The following is a 16,737-nucleotide window of genomic DNA, read 5'->3' as shown; positions in this document are numbered from 1 at the left end:
AGTGTCCTTGATCAGCCTAGGAAGAAGCTTTATCGGGAACGAGTGGTGGGTACCGTGAAGGATCCCCTTTGTAGGCACCAGGAAGGGATTTTCTGACTAACTCGGAATTTTCACTGACCTGGCGACTGGTCCGAAAGGCACTGCCCCTCTCCGACAAATTCTGCCTGTACAATGAAGAAACAAGGGCCTTGTGCCTGCGCTGTGGCGAACACAAGCTTGAAACAGTCGAGCATGCGTTTTTCCGCTGCAGCCAGATCCAGGCCTTACTGGAGTACATCGGAGGGGTAACGGCTCGCATCGATGGCACTGCCAGTTGAAGGGACACATGGCCAAGGACTGTCCTAAAAGTCAACTAGCTAACCCCCAGGGAAAAGTCCCCACCAAAACACCCGCCAAAACCCCAGCAGAGGTACAAGCCACAGCACCAGCCACAGCACCAGCCACAGCACCAGCCGCAGGCAATTCCAACCCGGCAGCAGGGAACGGTCACAAGGAAGGGCAGACCCAACAAAAATCTGCCCAAACCAATAACGACTAAAACCCAACCCGAAATCACCCCGATGGACAATCAGGCGCCCTCTTCCTCAAACAAGAGGAAGCTCCCAGACTCTGAGGAAGAGATCGCGTTGGAGGGTCTACAGACAGCCACAGACACAGAAGAGACAACATCAGAGGCAGCAGTCAGCAAGAGAACGACGAAGAGGAGGAAAAGCAGGAGATCCAAGGGGGACACCCCCACCCCCAAAGACAACATCCAACCAGCCGAGGCTGAACCCCCCAAATCGCACCCCCCCAAACAGCCAGAGCAATGTCCCCCCTCCCTCCCCGAACCCCCAAGAACACTATCTCGCAATCCATCCTCAGAAAGTTCGAGTAACGACCCAAAAAAAAAACCTCCCCTGCCACCATACACCCCACCACCCGATATCCCCTCCCCTACTCCCCATGCACCCACTCCCTCTCCAGTCAAGGAAAAACCCACCCCACCAATCCGCATGGAGCGGACAAAGAGACACCCTTCCTTCCAGGAGGAAGGATATGTGAGACGGGCCCTCTGCAGCCAACAACAGAACTGAAAGGCCAGCAGAAGGTCCGTTATACACAGCTAAAGAACTTTCTGTATGTCAATGGCGATAATGTCACCGACCCAACCAAGTTCAAGGACGCTCCCTTGTTGACCACATTTATTAGGGTCAACAAGGATTCCAGGACTGAGGCCCTTTAGGCGTGGATAGACGCCGCGAAGGATGCAATCCCAGGCCAGCAGCTGGTGGACATGGAGCATCCTTCACTAAACAATTCAGTTTTTAAATGTGAGGGCAGAGTCCCTGTATATATTCACCCCTCCTTCTACAGGGCGTTAAAACTAATTTTCCCCCTGGATGAGGGAGGCGTGGCCAAGAATGGAGTACCCTCTGCAGACTTACTGACCGGATGCCTTGGACAGGCCTGCCACATCCTCACCCCCGAGGACTTCAGGCCCGTGTGTGACACTGAATAAGGTAGGTGACCATGGCTTTAAACTTGGCTACTTATAATGTGAGGGGCCTCAGATGTCGAAGCAAGGCCGCACGCGTGCTGAGAGATCTGGTGTCCCTCAAGGTAGATATTGCCGCTATACAGGAGACCCAATTTATTTGTGACGGGGATTGTCAGGTGCTGGTGAACGATTACAATGTTTACTCAACATATGGCAATACCTATAGTCGTGGAATCTCCTTGCTAGTAAATCGCACCCTATCAGCGTCGGTGAATGTTGTTCACACGGACGAGGACGGGCGGGCGATTGTCGTCGATGTTGCCATTAATAGCAGTGTGTTTCGGATAGTTGCAGTTTATGCACCTAATTCCACTGTGGATAGGGCTTCCTTCTTTCGATGGGTGGAGGGTTTTATAGATGATCCGGAGAGGGTAGTCTTAATGGGTGATTAGAATGCCATCCTTGATCCCAAGATAGATAAGGTCGGGGGGACTAGTGAGTCGGTGTGGCGTGACAGCAGTCTGTCTGACCTGATGGCTTCATGCGACCTGGCCAACAGATTTCGCCTGGATCACCTGGGGGCGGGAGATGTGAACGTGGCATCCTAATGCGCCTTCCTATCTGAGTACTTACTTGGATCGGATGTTAGTTAGAAGAGGCGATGTAGATTTTCTAGCTTGCCCCACGTTCCACTTTTTAGGACACTCGGACCATAAACTAGTTATGGCCTGCCTGAACTTGAGCTCTAGGCCTAAACTGGCTGGATACTGGAAGTTCAAAAGCACCTTGTTGGAGCTGGAGGACTACCGGTTGAAGGTTATAGAGATAATCCAACAGGCTTTAGTGGGGACGGTTACCGGGAGTAAGTGGTGGGTTAGTCTCAAGGCTAAGATTAGACGCTTCTCGGTCTAGTACAGCCAACGCCTCGTGCTAGATAAGGCTAAGGCCAAGAAGCCTATAGAGAATAGGTTGACCCGGGCAGTGGAGGGGAGGACCCCCCAGCGATAGCACAAGATCTCAACTGCTTGGCAAGCGAGCAGTACGAGGACCAGATAGTTAGGGCTAGGCTAATGAAAGTTTCTAATGAGGCTGTAAATGTTGACGCTGTTGAGCGTAAGGCTGCTCTAAGGCACAGCTCGGAAGGGTACATTCGAAAGGTAAACGACATGGAAGGGCACGCCCTCGTATCGACTCGGGAGATTTGTGAGGGGTTTCGGGAGCATCTATCAGAGCGCTTCACCCAACTACCCGGACTCAGGGTCGATGAGTTTGGCAGCTATTTGGCTGACTCACCCCGCCTCATGGCGGCTCGAGCGGCTAGCTGTGATGATCTTGTCGCGGAACATGAGATCATTACTGCGTTGAAGCAGGTCGGCTGCAACAAGTCCCCGGGGCTTGATGGTCTACCCTACGAATTTTACTTGAGGCTGTCGCCCATGTTGGTCCCTATTCTGGAGGATATGTTCAACCATTGGTTTGTTCAGGGCTCCATCCCTGGGCAGGTGACCAAGGGAGTGATCACATTGCTGAGGAAAGGTTAACGGCATGGTGGGGAGGAAGATTTAGATGATTTCAGGCCCTTGACTCTGCTAAACACAGAGTTAAAGATTTTGGCCAAGGTTCTTGCGAATCGGTTGCAAGTTGTCATCTATGACTTGATCGAACCAGACCAGAGCTATGCTGTGAAGGGGAGATCAATTCAGGACAATCTTCATCTGATATGCACGATCATAGAGGGGACAGAAGACGACGCCGAGGCCGCGCTGATCAGTTTAGATCAGTCCAAGGTGTTCGATAGGGTGGACCATAGGCTCCTGGGATCTGTGCTAGAGGCCACCGGATTTAATCCGGACTTCCGCAAGTGGACCTCTGTACTGTATGACAGGCCGACTGTAGCGGTGCAGATCAACGGTAAGCTGTCGGAGTCTTTCGCCGTCTCCCGGTCGGTGCGACAGGGTTGTCTGCTGTCGCCTCTCTTGTACGTCCTGGCGTTGGAACCCCTCTTTCGCAAGTTAAGGGACGAGGCGACTACACCAGTCCTGCGTGGGATAGCTCTCCCTGGAGGCACAGGAGCCAGGGTTTCCGCGTTTGCCGATCACGTCACCGTGTTCGTGTCTTGCCCCACAGACATTCAAGTGGTCACCAAGGTGTTCGCTCGATACGAAGAAGTTACGGGGGCCGTCTTCAATCACAGTAAGTCAGTGGGTCTGCGGTTGGGTGCCTGGACCGGAGTAAATTCGTTTCCAGGCATCTTCAGTTGGACCGACAGCCCGGTCCGGATCCTCGGTGTGTGGTTCGGACTGGGTCTCCAGCTGAAGAAAAACTAAGGAAGTAGAGGCCAAGGTCGAATCCTCTGTTAAGACTTGGGTTCGAAGGAAATTGTCCTTTAAGAGTCTGGCGGAGGCGTGTGCTACATACGTCTTTCCGCTCATCCTTTACCGTCTGTACTTCCCCTCCCTGCAAAAAAATCAGCTTACAGGAGCACCTCGACACACTCTTGTGGAACGAGGATAAACATTATGTTTGCAGAGAGGTCTGTGTTCGAAATCCGAGCGAGGGAGGCTTAGGACTGCCCGATCTCCGGTGTCACAAGCATGCAGAGAGGTTGGCCTTCCTGAGCCGTTCGTTGTACATAGATATTCCATGGGTCGCTGCGGTTGGAAGCTTGTTTTCCAATCTCACACCTGACCCCTCGGTCTCCGCCGAGCTTCGACCGAGGGGGGAACAAACATTCTACACCGAATGCCGGTGCGCACTTAGAGCGTTGCCGGGGACCAGTGTCCTTGAACAGTCTAGGAACAGGCTTTATCAGGAGCTAGTGGGGCATAGCACAAAGGAACCGCTAGTGAAACGGACGGGGATGTCGTTAGAGGAGGTCCGCTCCCAGTGGAGTTGGGCGCCGGGATGGGACTTTCTTACAAATTCGGAATTTTCCCTTACCTGGCGACTTGTCCAGAACGCACTGCCCCTCCTTGAGGAACTTAACCTTTACAATGAAGAAACCCGGGTCTACTGCCTGCGCTGCGACGAAGACATGAGAGAAACGGCCGGTCATGCCTTTTTCCGCTGCAGCAGGCTCAAGACCCTCCTAGGGTACGTCAACGAGGTAACGGCTCACATCGATGCCAAGGGCTGGCTTGAACTTGACGAATCATATTTTGTGGAAAACAATGATCCGCCGCTGCATAGGGAGAAAAGAATGGTTTTTCTAACGATACTAGCAGCAGCGAGGATGGTCATATGGATCACTCGCCTCAAGCGAGTCCGCGAAGGGATAGTTGTTCCAGATCGGGATCTGATCGTCTACTTTAAACATCTGCTTTAAGTAAAGATCAGATGCGATTGGAAGGGGTTGCCTCGAGTGGTCTTTGACAAGAGGTGGGTGCATGACGCTAGCTTGTGCATCCGACGAGGCGCCAAGTTTGAATTCGTGTTACCACCATAGGCATGGCACATGCGGTACTGGGTCCTACGGAGCCCATCCCGCTAGGTTAGACAAATAAAAAGTAAAGAGACTCTTGACTGGTGGTACAAATGAGATCCTGTCCCCCGATTGTTTGTTTTTGGCACTAGAGAACCTTCCGAGGCTACCCTACCACTACCCCCCTATCTTTTTGTTTTTATCACCCCCTGGTCAACCCCTACTCGAAGGTCGCCACCTAATGTATTCCCCATTTTTGTTTTTAACAATCTATTTATTTTACTCCCAACACCCGATATGAATTCTTCCCAATCCCCATTAGGGATCTCCCTGCTTGTTTTCGGTGCCCCGGAAAACAGTAGGCGATCTAACTACTTAGATTAGCTTAGGTAGGACCTTACTAACAATGAACTAATTTTATTTTTTGTACATTTTTTCTATATTTCCCACTCCCCAACACGAACTATTTTTCTTCCAAATTCAAGAACTTTTTATTTTCCAATGAATTGAACTTTTTTCACACACACACACATTTTATTAAAAAAAAAAAAAAAAATGCACACACACACACACACACACACAGAAATTGTATTTATATCCTTTTTGCAAAAACGCTGGAGTTTTCATTAGTTAGTTTAGATTCCACAGAGTGAATGAGGTATTGTGGTAAATGTTGCCAGTCAAGAGTAAAGTCGCCAAAGACTCCAATTTTTACTTTAGTTACAAAGACCCTGCAACACTCCCCTCCCCAGATCTTATAGTGCCTTGTGCCTAAATTTGTTTTGTCTTTTGGAGATTTTACTTTTTTAAATTTTTTAATTTTATATTGAAATTTTTTTAATTGTAATTTTTTCTTTAAACAAAATAAATTAAATATAATAAGATCAAAGTGTAGTATCTGTTCTGACGCAGCATTTCAGCGAAATCCTCTACTGGCCCCTCTCTATAAACAGAAAAAGTGGTGGTAATGCTTGGGAGAATGAACAGGCACTAATTCACCACACCCCAACCTCACCTAAAAAAAGAAGGTTTGGTAATTCCTGGCAGCCTCCAGAGTACTTTTTAAAGCAATATAATCGTGCATGCCCCCCCCCTCATCAACACCTGACGTCACTCCCGGAAAATGACTCAGCAGTTTTTCGAAATACATCATTTCATTATAAATTGTTTGTATTTTTTAAATATGCGTAGTATTTAAAATTCATGCTACTCAAAAAATAAATATTTCAAAGTACAGTTAGGAAACACTTGCTTTACAATAGACTAATCAAGAAATTGGATTCAGAAACAGATCTTAATGTTAACTAATACTAAACAAAAATAGAGTTTCTTATTTAATAAATTGTTAGGTGAAAGTACAGAATAGTCTAAATAATACCTTCCCCTCCCATATAAAGAATGGCTTTCTAAATAATAACGTTATTATTTCAGCACTGTCTGTATTCCGTGTGTGATCCCCCCTCCTCCGTTTTAAAATAATGTATGAAATTAAGTAAATATGAGATCGTAAAAAAGATTTATAGGTTTGTTTTCATATTTACAAATTTAAAACCACGAATAAAATGTACGTATGGTTTCGTTTTTTATTTTTTATTTTTTTTATTTTTTATTTTTTAAATATAAAAACATTAAAAAAAATGAGTTGGTGTCATTAGTTAGAATTGAAATTAAAAAGAACCGAGCATTCTAGCCTGAGAAAAAAAAAACGAAAGTACGCGCTTGCGCATACAAAACAAAATGTTGGCTAATGTTTAATGAATATTTTACATGTAAATTTTCCGATGTCTGAATGCGATATACATGCATGTAAGCAAAGATACCATTCGCTATAAACGACCCTTGGTGCATGAATATTATTTCCTGAAATTTTCAGTGCTATGTGACCAGTAGTTTAATAGTTTACCTGTTAGATATTTACACACACACACGTCTACTGTTTTATTTATATAGATTACCATTTGACGATCTATAATAATTTTATTATTGAATTATCTTTTAACGAAGTCTATAATAATTTTATTATTAAATTATAATTTGACGAACTCTATAAGTTTAATATCGAATTATCATTTGATTTTTTTTTATAGATATTTGAATTGAAAACCTTATGATTTGTGCATAGAGTTGGATTTTCTGTCGATCATTGATTCATATAATCGTGTTCTTATAAAAGCCATTTCATTTCATCTTACAGTGCAAAGCTATTTTCACTTGTTAGATTCTTTTTTTTTTTTTCTAGAAATAACAAATTCTATAAAATTGTTTTTTTTTTTTCCTTTTAGGTCGGCTTTCCGCATTGGACGTTGTTGAAGTGAATCCCCGACTTGGCAATGAAACAGAGCAGAAACATACAGTTGATGTTGCTCTAGATATTATCCAGGCTGTATTTGGCAAGAATCGCAGAGGAATGCTTCCCCCAGGGTTTTTTTTACCTCGTATGGATCCATAAGATCGAAACAGTTTTTAGGAATTACTGAATCCCAATAGAATTTTGAGTTTTTAATGTTGGGAACAATTATTTTCTTTTAAATTTTCAATTAAAATTTGTCTTCAATTTACCCAAGACTTTTATTTACCCAAGATCGTTTGGAAATATTTTTAAAATTTTTACAATTTGTTTTAAAGAAGAGGAAAATACTAAAAACAAATCTGCACACATTCTCGTCCACACGCATATATATATATATATATATATATATATATATATATATATATATATATATATATATATAAAGTTGTCTTGTCAGGTTTTCAAAGTCAGGCCTAAATAGCATTTAACTTGACAAATCAAACTTTGATTCTAACTAACCAATTTTAATTTTTTATTGTGCCAATTGACAATATAATAATCTACTTCATTATAATTTATTTTAAAAATTGAAAAATAGTTTAGCCCAGATACACGGTAATATGAAATATTTTATAAATATAAAGCTACCTGAAAATTAAAATCAGCAAGGAGGATACTTCATATTTTTTTTAATTGAAGAATATTATAAGAGTTATCTAGCTTATAACTAAAATGTTTTGCTGTATAAGTTTAAAATGTGAAAATAAATAAAAATTAAAAATTAAAGTGACTTTATTGTATCCTGAGCAATGATGGATTAAATGGATAAAACTTCTTATAGAAATTTTTACCTGCATGGAAAAATTATTGATTGAAACTGTTTTATGATTGTGTTGTAACAATTCGACTTTGCTACATAATTCGTGTTTGTCCACAGAAAGTAATGCTAAATCCATTCTAAAGTCATGGTAAAGTTGAGAGCAGATTCTGATCCACCTGAGAGCCTGGTGATATATTCCTCAAAACACTTATGAAAATCAGACTTTTATCATTATGTTTGGACCAAATAACTTATCATTTCTTCAGTCTAATAATACTAAGCCAGCAGTGACAATATGAACATAGGTGTAGAATATAAAATAGATTTGAAATAATGCTCCTTTATAGGAAAAAAAATGATATTTCTCTTTGAACAATCTGCACAAGTAAATCATTGCTATTAACTTTCATGTTCCTAGGTTTAATAGCCTAAAAATAGTTAGCATGCACATTAACATGTTTCTCTTATCAATAGAAATACTTTGTTGGCTTCCTTGCAATCTTAATTCCTCAAATGTTTGATATTCGAAATAGAAAAGTATACAAACATTGTGTCATTTCTTTCTTTTCACATAGGCATATAACACAAAATATAGATATAGAGACATCTGCGTTCTATAGAAAAACTGAAGAATCCAGCAAAAGAAGGAATTAATAGGACAAAGTGAGAAGTGCAAAAGATTAGGATACTTCACTGCGGGATTATTTTTTATTACTAGACTAATCTAGTGTTCAGGAGAGTTGGAGAAATCAGTACAAGATGATTAGTGATTGTTTTTACTGAAAAAGAATGGATTTGCTTCAGATGTGTTTATATAAACTACCCATTTTGTAATCACAATTTTATTTTGACCTGAAGCATGACAGTGATTGACAAAGTTTTACACAGAAATGTGAAGACGCATCCAACAAAATGTGATTTTCATAAATGTTTTTTTTTAATTGTTAATACCCGTCCAATTTTATTTCCACCAAATCAAGATGTCTGCAGATCCTCTACTCTAAATTTCAACAAAAATGCAATTAAGCAAAAATTACAACTTTGTGATATTTTGGTTATTGTTTTCTCTTTAAATATGCACTTATTTTTTTATTTACTTTTCTTGAATGAATAAACTCTTCATAAAACTATAAAAAAAATATTCATTTCTTTTTATCTGTTTCCAGTTTCATCAATAAATGCAATTAATTTATATTTTCTTTTTTTAGATTTCTTTTAGTATTTTTTATTCTGATGAATGCTATTTACATACGAGATAAAATTGCATTTAAGAGCCTGTTCGATTTTTAAAAAACTATAAAGTGCAAGAAAAGCATATATTTTAAATTAATCAGAAAAAAAATGTTTGTTGTTTTTCTTGATTTTTAACAAAATGTTCCCTCAATCCAGAAATAAAGGATTATGCATATTATATATTTTTTCTGCGATATCGGCACTAGATGATGAACCACAGAACCCAGTTTATTTTTATTTTATTTTTATTAATGAGTCAACACTTATCAAGGCCAAAACCACTCGAGGATAGAGGTTAAATCAGCACCATGAATGCCACCATGAAAGGATTGAAAAAGATAGATACGATGGACAAAATTTGACTACTTAAGAGGATGACTTGACAAGTATTTGTTGGCATTAGACTTGATGATGATTATGAAAGTCTGCATCGAAGCAGTCACATGATAATGTGTTCCATGGTTGGGAAATCCTTGAAAAGAAACTCTGTTCATGGAAATTCTGTTTAGTTTTAAATACACAAAATAAGAAAAGATTTTTTGGTAAATAAATTATTGCTGTGAAAGATGAAACCAGAGATTGGGGCTCAGTCGAACATGAAAGGTTAGAAACATCTCTTCTTTTATACATTACCACTTAAATGCCCTAAAGAAAAAAAAACTATATTGAATAAGCGTAGAGAATGAACTCATTTTAAAATGAGATTTTGATAGACAATAACTCGGCATTTGTTTCTTAAAATGTTTTCTTAAACAAAAAATACCCAGGAAACAATAAATAGTTTCTCCATTTTTCGTTAACTAAATCTATCCTTATATTTAAGTTAATTATTTGCAGCAAAACGGCAGTTACCACCTACAAAAGCAATAATCATTTTGAAACACCAGTGTCTACTATTGTCCACCACTTCCAGCCACTGCCTACCACTGACCACCACTGCCCAAAAGTGACAGTAATCACTTGAAATTCACTGTCAGTCACTGTCTTGACTGCCAGTGTCAAGCAGTGCTTGCCACCAGATAGCACTATCATTCAATGGACGAATATTGAAGGCAGGCCATTTCATTTCAAAGCAGTTAAATGCAACTTGACACTGATCATGATTGATAGTGACTGACAATGACCAAATGGAAGTAAATGTCTAAAAACGCCACTAACTACCAGTACTCACCATTGAAAACAGACAATTTCATTGAAGAGCAGATCAATGGAGGCCAATATTCGTCATGGCCGACAGTGAACGCTGCAGACAGACACTGACAGTTGCAAAAGCAGCCAATGTCCACCAGTAAGCATGAGCAAAAAAACGCAAGCAACCATCTCCAATCAACACTAACTGTCAGTGATCATCACTACCTGCTACAGGTAGCCAGAGGATGCCAGTGCCAAACAATGCCTGAAAACATGATTTCAGTTTGCAGCAGTCAAATGGGGGTTGATACTGATCATGGCCGCCTCTGACTGCTAGTTGCAAAGGCAGCCAGTGCTTATCAGTAATCTCTCCAAACTAACACTACACCCCAATAACCCCCAGTTCTGACAATGCATTGAGTAACTTCCACTTCCGTTTAATTTGTTTACAGTGGGGGCTTCATCCAAGCTGTCCAATGGGCAATACCAGTACACAGTCCTGCTAGTATTATATTATATTTTCTCTCAGGGTGTTTTTTTTTAAGAATTTGCTTTAAGTTGTTAAGCAAAAATTTTTCTAAACTTTTAAATTTTATTAAAAAAAATTTTTTTATTTTTTAAAAATTCATTTTTATCTTTCATGCTTTTCTTTCTTTTGTCTCCATCATATTATCCCCCACTAATTTTTTTCCATTTCTAATCTGAATGATTTTAGCTAAATGAATAAATGCAATTTTTTTATGCCTACCCTACTCTATACGTAGATCGTTGCTATCAATAGAATATGAGATGAAATGTGTGAGGAAATTTACCCAAAAGAAAGGACTAATCAACTGAAAAGTTTGACCTAAGATTTCTGATGTTACTATAAGAAATAGTAAAGCGTTTGTTGTCTAGATTTGTAGACTCACTTTAAGACAAACCAAATCTGAAATACACCCTACCACCTACTACTTCAATTGTTAAGAGTCCATGCATTTAGCAATATATGATACATCTCAATAGTTAATAGTCCATGCATGGAAAAAGTCACATACTTCATAAGATAACCCTGCATCTGTCAGATAATTATATGTATAAGGAAGTGTAACACTTCCCTGAAGTAAATTCTCATGACAGAGACAATTCACCAAAATACCATTAATGCTGTTTCTATATACTTTACTATAATACAACTTTCTATTCCAGTTCTTTCTAAAAACTGCAAGCTCTCTTTCTGCCGTTTTTCTTCTTTCCTTGGTCTTTTCCAGACTAAAGTTAATAGGCATCGCATGTCTTTGCAAAAGTCATCTTTTGTTTTTTAGCTCTTTACTTATCAAGTATTGTGTCTTGAGCAACTTCCATAAAAATATTGAAATCAAAATGGATTATGCTTATTTAATTCTATTATGCTTATTTAATTCTATTATGCTATACAACGTTTTGAAATATTGTATATATAGTAATATACAAACTCACACACAGTTATAGGTATTCTAAATTTGCATATGTAGTTTTTAAAAATATGTATCTTTTAAACAGTCTTACATTTATAACTAATTTTGTTAATAGTAAAAGATGCTGAAAAGAGATATTATACTTTGATCTTAACCAAAGGAACCATAGAAATAAGCTTATGCCTAGGCATTTTTTAAATGAATAAAAAAAACTGATTTGATCTATTATTGTTACATTTTTTAATACAGCTGGACAGTGTAGTATTGATTCTGTTGTAATAAGACCGTTTTCCAAGGACTTACCTCCCGTTTTAAAGAAGTGAGTAGTTCTCCCAGATATCATATCCTTCTTTGGAAAAGAGGATATTTTTGCTAGTAATGGATCGTTCTAATCTTCTATTTTATCGTTAGTTTTGTAAATAAACAGAGACATGAAACGAGAGTGAATAAGTACTGCATAAAAATGTGAGAAAACAACATAGTGTGAGAGAGGGTGGGAGAGGGTGAGAGAGGGTGAGAGAGGGTGGGAGACTGAAACTTACTAAGAGATGGATGATTCAGTGAGTAAATTGTGATTCAATTAAGTAAATTGGGAGACTTTCAAGGTGGTTTACTTTCCACCTAATACCATGGCCCTTTTACAGCCTATGGACCAAGGAGTAATTGCTTCGTTCAAGGCCTTCTACCTCCGAAGGACAATTGTTATGGTACCACAGGCAGGATTTGACTCTGAAGGACTTTTGCAAGTTTTGATGCTGTAAAGTTTTGATGCTGTAAAGTTTTGATGCTGTAAAGTTTTGATGCTGTAAAGAACATTGCTGTTTCCTGGGAAGATAACAAACTTGTTTGGAAAAAACTGTGTCCAATTTTTCATAAAGATTGTTTGAATTTTGCATTTTTTTTTAATTTCTCAATGTCTTAATCAGATTATGTTAAAATTACAGAAAGATATCGTCGAAAATAATGTATTTAAGTTCAAAACTCTTCATTGACTTTTTGGACACCTTGTATATGCAATCTCATTAAATCTGTAACTTATGCCGAATCCAGATCCATAGTAATATCAATTTTTATACAAATAGTAATTTATTCGATTCTTACTGGTCCATAGTTTATTATTATAAGTGATTAATGTTCGTCAGGCTAGCTTAATTATGTCTAAGTTGGTTACGTCAGTTTCAATTTTAACCTTATCTAATAAGGAAAGATAAAAGGGGTAGTACGAGTTAATATCAAACATAAAAAATTTGTTATTGTTAGTAATTTTCAAATTTTCAAACCAAGAAATTACCTCATTTAAAGAGCTCCATCATTTATAGTAAGTTTCTTTTTTAATTTTATTGGTGAAATAATTCTGTCTAATATTGTTTTGTTTATTATTCCAATATCAAACACACAAGGGGATATTAATCGAATAGAGGGATTATTCTTAAAATCAATTTTATTGTGCTTTTAATAAATCTCTGGCTTTTGGAATTTATAAATTTCTACGTTTTTAATTATATTTAAATTGGAGCAAATTTTTTAAGTGGCATAATTTATATTATCTAAGTCTATCATTGTCGATATTTTAGTTTGTTTTTTTTGTATTTCTTTTAGGATTAACTTATTGTTTGTCTCGGAAGTCATACTATTGATGCTCAGCGTTTCATCTGCTCGTATTATTATATTAGGAGTCCTGTTATTTTTTTTTTTTTTTTGTATTTCTTTTAGGATTAACTTATTGTTTGTCTCGGAAGTCATACTATTGGTGCTCAGCGTTTCATCTGCTCGTATTATTATATTAGGAGTCCTGTTATTTTTTTTTTTTTTTTGTATTTCTTTTAGGATTAACTTATTGTTTGTCTCGGAAGTCATACTATTGATGCTCAGCGTTTCATCTGCTCGTATTATTATATTAGGAGTCCTGTTATTTTTTTTTTTTTTTTTTGTATTTCTTTTAGGATTAACTTATTGTATGTCTCGGAAGTCATACTATTGGTGCTCAGCGTTTCATCTGCTCGTATTATTATATTAGGAGTCCTGTTATTTTTTTTTAGGTTTTAAAGTAGTGTTCATACATTTATCTTTCTTTTTAATTTTAATGTTTTTTTTTACCACATTGAGAAGTTCCATTTCAAAAATCTCCAAAGCTGGGGTAGGGGTGATTTTTTTGCCAATTTTATTTTGTAAAGTCTAGTGTAGGAAATATTTTGCATAGAATAATCCAAATGTAAATATTCCAGAAATTTCTGTGCTATTTTCCAGGGTTAAGTCCAGAAGTTGGTATCCTTTTTAATTTGATATGAATTTCCATGAATGAGTGGACTGCTTGAATTAAATCCATTATATAGCTCTTGTGATCAGGAATAGCTATGTTCTTAGGAGAGAAAGCAATTTCTTCCCTTTGGAACATTTTGTGCAATTACAAAAAAAAAACAAAAAACTGTCAGCTCGACTAGGGGAGCAAAATATAGTTACAATTATAAAAATATATAATATATAAAAATTTACTTTCCAATTGGCACAATTAATTATGCTTGATGAAAACGCATTTATATTTTCAGAGCAGTGGTGAAAACCAAATATATATATATATATATATTTTTTTTCATAATATTTTATTGTTTCTTACACGTGTTTTGTTGAATAGTAGAAAAACACCAAACAACTCATCAGGGACAGTTCTTAAAAAAAAAAAACAGTTGGAAATTTTTTCCTTGGATAAATGCTGGTGAAAAGAAATGTAAACCCTTAAAAGTCAAAAGATTCATAAAAAAAAATTTACTTATTAATTGGCATTCTTCTGGAGAGAAAACTGTTGGAATTTTAAGACCACGTTGATATAACACTATTTAAAGTACCATAGTTAATCATTTATAATTATAGCCATGCTTATAAAGTTTTCTATTCAAAACTAAGGCAAAAAATATTCAAAGAATATAAGCGATATTATTCATAAAATATTAATAAAATGTTTATATTTAATATATTTCCCCAAAACCTCTGGCTTTGATGTAGGGGAGATTAAAACTTGCTGCTATGGTTTCAAATGATCTGAAATAACAGCAAGGGGAGACTTGATTCTAATATTCTCATATGTAATATCTCCCCTCTTTTGGAAATAGGGTACGATTATGAATATCTCCAGTATCAAATAATCCTTATACACTGTGAAATTTACTTTATGTATGAAAACTAAAGAGAAATATTTAGAATCAAGTCTTCCCTTGCTGTTATTTAAGATCATTTGAAACCATAGCAGCAAGTTTTAGTCTCCCCTCTATCAGGGTAAGAAGTTTTGGGAAAGTATCAGATATTTTGTAATTCATATGCAAGACTAGAAAAACAAATGACTACGATTGAAACATTTTATAGCTGTAAAAAAGTGCCAAAAAACGGCTCTGGATGGATGATCCCCTCAATGTGCAAATATCACAATTCAGATAATTACCTTTTCAACAAGCCTTCATTTGTTAAATTCTGATCAATAGTCGCTGAGATTTGGAACTTATAAAGTTGCCAAGAAAGTTGATCTCTCTCTCTCTCTCTCTCTCTATATATATATATATATATATATATATATATATATATATATATATATATATATATACAAGGCGACTCAAAAAAACGGGCCCCAACTCTAATTAGGCCTCATTTCTTAGCGTTTTGTCTGAATGAAATGAAAGTTTGGTCATACCTAGTTTATTATACATCACATCAAAACACTAGGGTCTTTGGCCTTTTTTTCTCCGTTGACTGTAAAATGCTCAGAAAAACAATTGAATGTCCTCTGTTTTTTGTATATACTGGCAGCCAAATTGAATATTGAAATGCTCATACCTGTGGTTCTATGGAACGAAACTACATGAAAATTTGAAGGCTTTTTGAAGATTATAATACTATTTTATAGTTAAAATTTTATGAAATTTGGTAAAAAAGAAACTATATTTTCAAACCAATAAAATATCCCGAAATTTGCCTACATTTGTATAAACAGTGTCCTGCTGATCAGCTTCAGTTTTGCTGCTTTGATTGTCATACTTGTGGCCTTTCTAGGTCACTAATAGTGTAATATATTAAATTTACTCAGTTGGTCATTTATTACTTTTGCAAAAGGTTGCCATTACAATATTGTTTCATACAAGTCTGCAAAATTATGTTATTGCTGCATATTTAGTCACGTACTCATCTGATGGTTTCCTTAAAAAACTTATAAAAACATCATTTTGGACAACTTACATCGTTCATGTAATCGACACGCTTTGCTGTTCTTTCTCAGTTATGAAGATAATGGTCATGCTAAATAAATTTAGTGTAATTGGATCCAGGGCGACGCCAGCGACCCTGTTCAGATAGATGAGGATGAGAGAGGATGAGGTATGGTTAGAGGGGTTATGCTGACAGTTGGTTGAGGAAGGACAGATGTCCATGAAATTCTGTCCATCAGATAAATAATATCCGTTTCAATGAAAGGAAAATATAAATCTGATAATTGGATTCTTTGGAACAAGGGAGCTGGGGAGAAAGATAGTTTTTCTTGTTGGGTTTTGTAAAAATGGATGTTTAATAACTAATTGAGGAGATAGGTACAATAACTTAGATTCAAAATGTCTGTTTTGTGTCTGGAAATTGTTGTCATTTGGTCCACCTGTTATATTTCAGTGCTAGACCAAGTAAGTGATAGGAATTGAACCTTGGAAGATAATACAGTTTCTTTGAGAGAAAAGTAATTTGAGTTGAAGAGAAAGAAAGAAAAAGGGGAAAAGAGAATTAAAGAGAGATATGGTTACGAAAGAGAAAGAAGAAATTCACAAGAAAAGAGAAAGAAGTAATCTTCAAATGACAGAGAGGGAAGAAGCCAATTTAATAAAAACGATTGTGTTTTTAGATATAAGAGACTTTTGCTGACCAGAATCGAGGAGTGCACATTGCCTTGGCCTCCCG

The 16,737-nt window shown here is 37.4% G+C and overlaps 1 protein-coding gene across 5 annotated transcripts in view; it reads left to right on the top strand.

Moving 5' to 3' along the window:
- LOC145291326 (arginase, hepatic-like) overlaps positions 1-9,150 on the top strand; it is a 646,066-nt gene extending 636,916 nt beyond the window's left edge. For all 5 annotated transcript variants that reach the window (XM_080137078.1, XM_080137079.1, XM_080137075.1 and 2 more), the window contains one exon: positions 7,184-9,150. In XM_080137078.1, the coding sequence (XP_079993204.1) occupies positions 7,184-7,350 (167 nt within the window). In that variant the 3' untranslated portion in view covers positions 7,351-9,150. The remainder of the gene's footprint in view (positions 1-7,183) is intronic.
- The last annotated feature ends 7,587 nt before the right edge of the window (positions 9,151-16,737 follow it).

The sequence above is a fragment of the Euprymna scolopes genome, chromosome 12 (genome assembly GCF_053919585.1).
Source record: "Euprymna scolopes isolate OS-2025 chromosome 12, ASM5391958v1, whole genome shotgun sequence".
Taxonomy (NCBI): Eukaryota; Metazoa; Mollusca; class Cephalopoda; order Sepiida; family Sepiolidae; genus Euprymna; species Euprymna scolopes.
Note: the sequence above shows the minus strand (reverse complement) of the source record. Positions and strands in the feature narration are given on the sequence as shown.